Below are 9762 nucleotides of genomic sequence, written 5' to 3' on the forward strand. Positions count from 1 at the left end.
GGACTTCAGTGGTGTTGTGTGTAAATCAGTCTCTCTATAACCTATACGTTTTGGCTGATCTACATTTTAGATAAAGAGGAAATCGCATACATGTTATGTTTAGTGTGAATACTTTTAAACTGCTTGACTGGACGCTTTAACTTGATTCTGCTTTACATGTATAAAAGTAAATCAATAAATATAAACAAAAAACAAAAAAAAAAACAATCTGTAAACATTTTATCATTTCAGTTTTACAAACCAGTCAACACCAAAAGACATTGAGCAGCAATCTGCATTTAATAAGATTCATAGGGAACTCAATTGCACACAGGGATGATGGGGGAAAATTTCATAAAGGGAAGTTGATGGTCAAAGGGAAACAACAGGATATCATTTCATTCTCACACAGTAAACAAACATCAAACTAACAATCAAATTTAACAAACTATACGGATTAATAAAAGCCCATTCGCTACCATATTCTCTCCACCCCGTCACCAGCCCACAGTCACGTGATTGTGCAATTTCTTTTTTACTTTACAGTGGGTTTCTGTCTTTAGTGGTACTTTATACAACAGCGTGATGATCACTCTTCATGCTCACCAGCTCAGTGAACATTTCTGTATAGTTTGGGGGTACAGAAATAAGACTTTCTCTAAGTTTACCCAAAATTCCATCATGATATATACTTAAAATCGGAGTAACTGAAAACAAATAATAAACGGAACGTCAACATGAATAAGAACATGATAAAAGTATTTTATATCGCTGTTTACACAAAGGATAAAATATGAAAATTGATTGCGGAGATATTTTGTGACAATACTGAATCTAACATGCACGTATGCAGCAGCAGATAGGAAAGGAGGAAGTTCCCTCCTTCACTCTTAAACAGAAGTTTTTGTACAGTTATTCAGAGCCGTAAATGTTTTCTATGTGAAACTGACAGGAAAACACTCTGATGAAGGTTTTTAATAGAACCTTTAAGAGTTAGCCAATCTACTTAAAGGATTCTAGATTCAACCTTTTTTCTTTAAGGTCACATATGCAGTGTCTATATAGTCTATCTGAATGGAACCCTGCTGTGTTCTTCAGGCAGATGACAACACAGGAATCAAACAAATCAAAACAACCGGTCTTGATGGAGGTCCAAATGAGATCTAGCATGGTTCTGAGAAAGCAATTAGACTCTGAATCGAACTGACTGAATCAGCAAGCAAAAAGACAAGTTAGAGGAATAGTTATCTAATGCCTTAGTTAACACTAGCGTGGTGTTCTCCCTGCTCGGGTGATCTTTGTGATTTCTATGCACAATTTGCAAAGGTTCGGTAACATTTATTCTGGATTTCTGATAAATAATTAACTCTCAGATGTACACAACCTCCTCAGCTAAAGTTGTTTTTGATTCATTTAATTACGTACAGTGTAGAACTAAACCTAACCTAATGACACATGAACCAATTTCTCTGATTCAGATTCAGCAAATGAGAGTATAGAGAGGAATCCCACAAAGATTTCTTTCTAAAATGGTAGATAATTCTTATGGCAGAAAATAAAAACACATTTTTTCCCTCCCTTCTGTGTGTGATACTAAGGCACTAGCTATGTAGTGTTCTGAACTTCACAGCGGCGTTTGGTCAATACTTTGATATGGTACTGTGCAAGTTGAAATCTAGCAAATAAAACATGCCAAAAAATGTCACTATAATCTATTCAGGCTATAGAAAGACATGTATGTCTTCTTTAAGGAGTTTAAGAAGCTTTTCCTGGATGATGTGACCGTATTAACACAGTAACAGGATACAAAACGAGCCCTCACGTTTTGAGCAAGGACTGGAGAAATGAATTTGTAAAATACACAACAATGGGTGTTTTTCCACTGCATATTTAGGGAAATAAGCCTAAGCAGGAGCCAGTACAATGTAAGCTCTAATAGAGTCTACTGTCAATGCAAATGAGCACTACTGTTAAAAAACGGGCCTTTATTAGCCTTTCTATAGTGTACACCTACATCATGCATATAGCCATCTAGTGTAAAAAGATTAAGATTATTGACCTAATACATAAATGTCTTTACCTTTAATGTAACATTAAACTTTATAATTTTTTTAGTCATTGAGAGAATCTGAATGCAAATGGACTTGACAGATTGAGATCCGACTTTAAGTCTATTTAGATTTTGTTACAATTACTAGCTCAATAGATAAATCTTGTTTGAATTAAACTTTACAGTATTACCAAATCCTGCATCTCGGTTATGGACGAAATGTTTTCTCTTGATTTCAGAATGTGTCTCTGATTGTCTGGCGATGGTAAAATTCACCACCTTGTGTACCAATGGTTTGATCCATGATCATGTTATTGACAACTATTTATAAACCTAGCTTAAACATGTCTGTGGGCAAGCTGAATTCTATTCCACACAATGCTTTATGATTGACCTGGAGCTAAAAGAGAAATTATGTTCAGCAGGGTGCTGGTTCATTTTCACCAAATTAAAAAAAATAACTGGAATTTTCACAGTGAAGCTGGAAAAGAGAAAGACATTCCACGGTGTTTTTGCTGCCCACAGTTTGCTGTTGCTGTTTTTAACATGGCGAAAGATCCAATTAACTTAAACTGGCCAGGTTAGAAGACTCGCATTGTTTAAAGTGGCTACTGATTAATTTTATTAATGTTTTCTGGTGTAAATATTTTTGGTAGCTGCAGTGGAAAAAGGCACAATGTCAATGTATTTTAGTCTTTTTTGCATTAGGAATAGTTATTAATTCTCCTTAAACAGCAATGCCTATATAGTTTTGAGATGTTTGTGTCATCTATAAGCTTTTAGAGTATACTGTATAAAGTCTGAAAGACAGAACTGAAATGTGCACAACTATTGTTTTATTTAGCTGAACAGTATGACGGATAAAAATGAATTTCCATGCAGAATAAATTGAGCTGAATAAGGCTGATTTTAGATTTAACTGCAAACAATTTCTTCACATTTGACTTTGTCAGAGCAGCAGTGCTGCAATTACTAAAATGAGGTAAAGGGATGAAAATAAAGTAGTGTTTAAACCTATAAAGTTGTTATTCATGTGTAAAGATAGTTCATGAACTGTCTTAAACTGCCTCAGTGTTTTTGTTGTTTATTTTCATGAATTTCAGCATTCCTCCTGCTAGGAATAAGTGCCTTTGAGCCGAAGCACCTCCATGCAATATGAAAACGGTTCAGGGGAAAATGCCCGGCAGGAGTGTTTTTAAATCAAGCAGATGTAGTTATCGCTCTGCAGCATCACTTGAAGCAAATTGATCTTTATACAGCAGGACCATTAATTTTCTGCTAATTGTCAAGTTCTATATTAGTTACAACTGACCTCACAAGCAAACATGCTGAGAGTAAATAGGTTACAGTCAAGCTCATTCAGTCAATCTCATTCAGCCTGAAATAAATTCTCTACAAACTGAGACAGGACAAAAATAAAGTAGAAAGCATTTAGAAAGTGATGTAGAAAGTGGTTAACTTATTGTTAGTGCTGTTAATATAATACCTGCTTCGAAAATAAATCTGGCTCCGAAACGAGATACCCCAGTGTTCAGTACATCTTTAACTTCATTAGTTATCAATAGAGACATAGTCGCATCTGAGCTGTTAGGTCATCATTAGGTACATCTACCTACACTTACTGGCCATTTTATCAGATAGATCCAGCATACAGGTCACTCTGTATGCTGTAATCCGTCTGTTGACATGTACACTTTGTCAGCCGCCTTTTCTCTGTCCATCATGAGAAAAGGGTCAGTGCTGATATCCTGGTGATGGATAAATTCTCAGCACCTATGCTGCAGGTATACATGATAAACCAGCTATCAAGCAGGACAGAAAGCAAATGATGAAATTTTAGCGCTAGAATTTTCCTGGGAAAATAAGCCCAATATAACTTCAATAAAGCCCTCTGAAGCATTAATAACACAAAAAGGTAAAAGTAGCAAGACTGATGAGTTTTACCCCGACTCTGAACACTAATTTCTCATTTGACTTCTAACACACTTACAGAAAATGTAAGTGACGTACAACTGTAAGCCCACTGAGCTTAGGTTTTGCCAAAACACTTAAAAAAAAAAACAAAAAAAAAAAACATAAAATATATTTACAGCTAAACAGGCTGAAGTACCAGAAAGGTAGTATTTGGAGTGGCAGAAGAAAGCGCAACATTCAGCAGGTAAGAGTAGGACTGAATGAGTGGAGATGAAGGCCATTTCCTTTCCTTAAAGCACCTTTGTTTTAGTCAATTCTTCGTTTGGAATGAGGAAAGCTGTGGTGGTCAGGAACAGAGTGCTCTTCACAGAACAATGAGGAGGATGATCACAACGAACAGGATGGCCAACAAAATGCCAATAGCACACCACTGTCGCCGGTCTGTGAGAGTAAAGAGTCCAGAAATGAGGTGACAACACAGCCATAAACATCCAGACCATGTTACAATATATTTATATCATATGTAAGAGATGGTACGAGCTATATGTTATTATTAGGTACATTTAAGGATATCCTGGCTATTTATGCTATCTACCCCAAATATAATTAATCAGCAGGACATCTATCATACATTTATTAGCTAGCCCACTGGGTTAGTAAAAGCTCATGTGTGATGCTCTGTTCCATGTTTTGTTTACCTGGAAGACTAGGTTATATACTGGTGGCTCACATAATGTAATGTATGGTGAGATAAATACATTTACAGATTTACAGAAATACACAGATATAAAAAATAATTAAAAAAATAATGGAGTTTATGATTATTTTTCTTTTCTTTTCATATAGTACATCTTTCTGTGACCTAGACAAAAAAAGTCAGCATAATATGTAAAAGATATTCGAGTCAGGCCAACATCATCATCTTACATGCCACTGACTGTTTGAGAATGAAACTCTGAATGCAAATTAACAGGATGTACTGGATCTAACGCCGTTTTATAAGCTGTTGAATAATGAGGGTAGAAGTCACAGTTAAACCATATTTTCAGGAATTAATATAATCATTACATTTTAAGCAACATACTGGTGCATGAATAATGTGTGAGGTGGAGTCTGCACCTACAATATGCCATGTTAGTAAAGCTATAGTTACAGCACTGACGAGACCAGACTCACACCACCATGAAGAGGTCCAAGATTTTACCAGAGTTTCAAAACTTAATTAAAGAGTCATTAAAGAGTCTTTTTTTTCCTTTCTCCATCAGGCAACTATGATTAAAGAACCAATAATAATAATAATAATAATAATAATAATAATACTCACTTTAAATTAAAAATGTAACTCAAAATGTTTATCCCTATATATCTCTGTAAAACAAAATCAAATTAATTATAAAAAAACATTTTTCCCTTCAACAATAAACAGCTTCTTTAGTGTCATTTTCTGACATTATGAGACAGGACTCATGAATCGTGAAAAATTTCACCGTTTATTCTCAAGTTTCCTTTGAGAGTCCCCAAGGTCAGACTTCCTGTTCTCATCATGTAAAACCTTTTAAAGGGTGCTATCATAACCAAGCCTGCGATTTCCTTCCGCTAAAGTCTAAAGTAACCTTCTTGACCTCAGGAAGCACGGGGTGGTTCTGAACAGGAAGTGAATTCATGGCTGAATTCTCTCAGACGTTTTCTGTCAGTTCACCCATGCATCACAGTCAGCTTAGTAAATCAAAGTCCATGTAGTATTTAAGCTTAACGATTTTCTTTTCAGGAAGCATGCATGCTGTGAAGAGGTGTAAGAGCTTTGCTGTTACTCACCACTAGTCATGTGTGAAACTTTAGCCAGCTTCTTCATCACGTTATCCAACCTGGACTGAGTGTTGTCCATCTCATGAGAAAAATCATCCAACATTCTGCAAATCAGAGAGAGAGACAATGATCCCATAGTAATCACACTGTGCACAGAAAAAAACACACTCTATGGTGGTATTAACTACATATAAACTAAATATGAAAACGTTATTAGTTGTGTAATGTTTTTTTTTTTTTTTAAACACAAAGTTATCTTTCCAAATTGATACAATTAACAATACTTAAAATATATAAATCAGCAAAAAAAACAGCAACAAGCAAAAGACAGACAACTCATTTCCTGTGTAAATTTTAAAATCAATAATTTCAACAAGAGACACATCAACAGAGTAAGGAATGATTACAAATTTATGCGAATAATTATGCGGTGTAAAGAAACAAAAAAAATCAAAAAGGCTTGGACTAATCATATGGTATGGCTTATCCACAGTTACCAAAACTGTGAACAGAGGTTAGTCACATGGCTTACACTGCCTGTTCATCCAGCTCCTGTCCAATCCGTTCAGACATGTTCTTTAATACACCAATGGTCCCTGACACCAGCTCCAACTGCTCATCCTGCTGATCCGCTATGAGCTACACAAACGACATACACAAGTCACGATCATATGAAACACAGTGACAGTTACCTATGCAGTACTCAGTTGGTTTATAGCAGGGGTATGCAACTAAAACTTGTGAATGTCCAACCGCATGAAAATCCTTGCTCATAAAGATACAGATAAGTGGATATTTTGACTGCTTTGTTCACTTTTATTGACTAATCATTAACAATTGGCTTATAATTATAAATAAGATCATTTGAAGTGGTTGTTTTATGCCACAGTGGTGCTGAACATGCACATGTACAAATCATCACTTCACTTCACAAACATAAACTCCATACTTGTGGATTTGATTACCTGTTGCTGAGTTTGCTGCTCATCAATAAACTGAGAGTTGGCTGACTGCAGTTCTCGATCTAGACGTGTGTATTTATCTCCTCCTGGTTGCCAGATCGGTCCACGAGACCCACCTTCTCCCATCAGAGTCTAACACAGAAAGCAGACCTCACACTCGTTTGAGTTATACACAACACTAACACCTTGTAATAATGAGAAATAAACAAATTCTGTTCACTGTAATGCACAGAATCAAAGAACAAGTCGATTAGATTGGTACTAAAATCAGTACGAACCTGTCTGCTTTTCTTGTCTGACACAGACATGGCCATTGGACTTGCCATTTGATCTTTCATCTCCTGAAAAATAAATTCATCCATAACATTTACTAGGATGCAAATGGTTCAGACACCCAACATGACTGAGTAAAAACCCATTACATGATGCATAGATTTAAACCGTAAAAAACTGACCTTGACAGTCTGCCTTGTGCTGGTGATGAAAGCTTTCCGCTTGTTTAGCTCCATGGAATCAAGATTGAATTTCCGTGGATTTGCTTCCACAATACGTGAAAGTCATTGTTAAGGTTCTGCATTAACATAGCTTGCAAAACAAGCATGATTATTAACAATATGATAAACTTAACATGTAAAAGATTTGTAAGGATATTAATGGTCTCATCTAAGTCCTCTAGATCCCACTCGATAGACCTCAAGCTGTTCCTCAGCTCATTGGTGGTCCAGTCGATCTCCTCCTTAGTGGCACTGCCAGGGTCCTGCAGCAGCTCGGTCCATCTCTGATACAGACCCTGGGCAGTGTTCACAGCCTTCTGAACCTCCCTAAGGCATAGTGAACATTATTCAGTACAAGTGTTAAAATGGGGGCAATAATAAAAAAAAAACAGTCAAGAGTCAATATCTGAGGTTACATATTTTATGCTGTATAATATAGGAACATTCTTCCACATGAACATAGGACTATAGTTGTCAAAAAAGATCCACCGGGAACAGTTTTTTGATGACCCCTTCCTGTTCCAACATGACTGCACACCAGTGCACAAAGCAAGGTCCATAAAGACATGGATGAGTGAGTTTAGAGTGGAAGAACTTGACAGGCCTGCACAACCTGTCCTGACATCAACCTGAAAGAACACCTTTGGGATGAATTTGAGTGGAGACTGCGAGCCAGGTCTTCTCATCTAACAACACTGCCTGACTTCTGTGCTTCTAGAGGAATGGTCAAAAATTCCCATAAACACATTCCTAAACCTTCTGGAAAGCCTTCCCATAAGAATTGAAGCTGTTATAATTACAAAGGGTGGGCCAACTCCATATTAAATTCAAGTGCATGTAAAAGCAGCTGTCAGGACTCTGTGCAGGCCAGTCAAGTTCTTCTACACCAAATTCACTCATCCATGTCTTTATGGATCTTGCTTTGTGCACAGTCATGTTGGAACAGGAAGGGGTCATCCCCAAACTGTTCCCACAGAAACAAAAATTATTTATTTGGTGTTTAGTCATATTACACCAAGAGAGAAAGAAAAGAGAGGGAACAGCTGTTTATAGCTGCTATAATGTAAGTAAAGTAATAGGAACTTGTTTGGTGGACAGTCCACAACAGTGAATGTAACTAAACTTCTAGAAAGCATGATGTGTTGTTCTTTGCCAAACAGATCCTTGCCATCACCGGCAAATTGCTGTGGTATAAGAGGTAGAAACACTAGCAGACATGATGTTACAGGAAAATGAGAAAGGTGGTGACAGCACCCTGCTACTGCGCTGGGCCACACAACACCACAGAATTATTGATTATTTTCCTATAACAGCACGCCCTGTCATGTTTTACTCCTTAGATATCAGCATCAAATGTCAGCTAATAGTCAGGATCTAATACCAGTATTGAAACGGGAAAAGGTTGAATCAGTAAATGTTTATTTCATTTTGCCCAATCGCTAGGTTTAATAGTTACCTATTGGTTTTACTGTTAATGTGTAAATATGACCTTGTTTCTCATTTTCCTTCTGACAGAGTTCATCACCATCCTACATGCTGTTAGTCAATTTAATCATGTACTAAGCTTGTTTTGTTTGCTATCAGACATCACAACTAAATAAACCAGAAACAGTTTGTACTTTACATATACGCGCAGTTAATGGCACAAGAAACATGACATCATCTAGATAGCGCAATTATAATATAGCCGTGTGGCTAAACGGCTGAGTTCGGGTGTTTCTCCATTTATATTTATTTAATTATTAAATAAACGTAGAACTAGTAGGTAGATACATCTATACGACCAGTACAATAAGTTAATGTGAGTATTTCGGTAGCTATCTAGCCACACTGAGACATGCAGTATTATTAGCTGTTGCTACAGTCAGCTTGCTAACGCTATTGTTCTATGACACAGTTAGCTCGAACAGTGGAAATACTCACCCTTTCACAACAAAAAACGGGTCTTCCATAGACATGGCTCTGTTCACATAAAAGACCCTTTATGCGAAAAAAGACATGCCCTAAAATTCGGCTGTTCTTCTCCTGTGTCCTGTCAGTATCATGAACAAGCGGGTGGATGTTAGTGTTGTTTACATGAGAAATAGAAACCCACTCTACTGCAGCGCCATTACGTACACACATTCTATATCCGGGTCAGGGGTCAGAAAATATTCCTTTCTTTCTTGCTTGCTTTCTGGTAAAATTGTTAAAATTGTTGACATTCTGTAATCAAAACAGGACATCAATGTAATAAAAATACATATAAAATGAATAGATAAGAATACATGCATATCTTGGCCTTTCTCTCTATCTATTTATCTATCTAATCTCTCTTTCTATGTACTTGTCTGCCTGTTATCTGTCTCTTATAAGTCGTGACATGTCTTACTCACATTCTACATTTCAAGTCAGAGTATGTCTGTCAGTGTGTCTGTCTGTCTGTGTTAGTGTTTCTGTCTGTCTGTGTGTCTGTCTGTGTTAGTGTTTCTGTCTGTCTGTCTCCCTGTCTGTGTTAGTGTTTCTGTCTGTCTGTCTCCCTGTCTGTGTTAGTGTTTCTGTCTGTCTGTCTGTCTGT

The 9762-nt window shown here is 36.8% G+C and overlaps 1 protein-coding gene across 1 annotated transcript; it reads right to left on the reverse strand.

Annotated features, from left to right (window-relative positions):
• Positions 1 to 256: 256 nt before the first annotated feature.
• stx6 (syntaxin 6) lies at positions 257 to 9333 on the reverse strand. Its single transcript, XM_058401063.1, has 8 exons — positions 9129 to 9333; positions 7363 to 7532; positions 7167 to 7261; positions 6990 to 7052; positions 6715 to 6843; positions 6282 to 6388; positions 5759 to 5853; positions 257 to 4384 (listed from the first exon to the last, which is right to left on the reverse strand). The coding sequence occupies exons 1-8, from the start codon at positions 9161 to 9163 to the stop codon at positions 4308 to 4310; spliced, it is 771 nt and encodes a 256-aa protein (XP_058257046.1). The 5' UTR covers positions 9164 to 9333; the 3' UTR covers positions 257 to 4307.
• Positions 9334 to 9762: the final 429 nt, after the last annotated feature.

This window comes from Hemibagrus wyckioides, linkage group LG10 (genome assembly GCF_019097595.1).
Source record: "Hemibagrus wyckioides isolate EC202008001 linkage group LG10, SWU_Hwy_1.0, whole genome shotgun sequence".
NCBI classification, from domain to species: Eukaryota; Metazoa; Chordata; class Actinopteri; order Siluriformes; family Bagridae; genus Hemibagrus; species Hemibagrus wyckioides.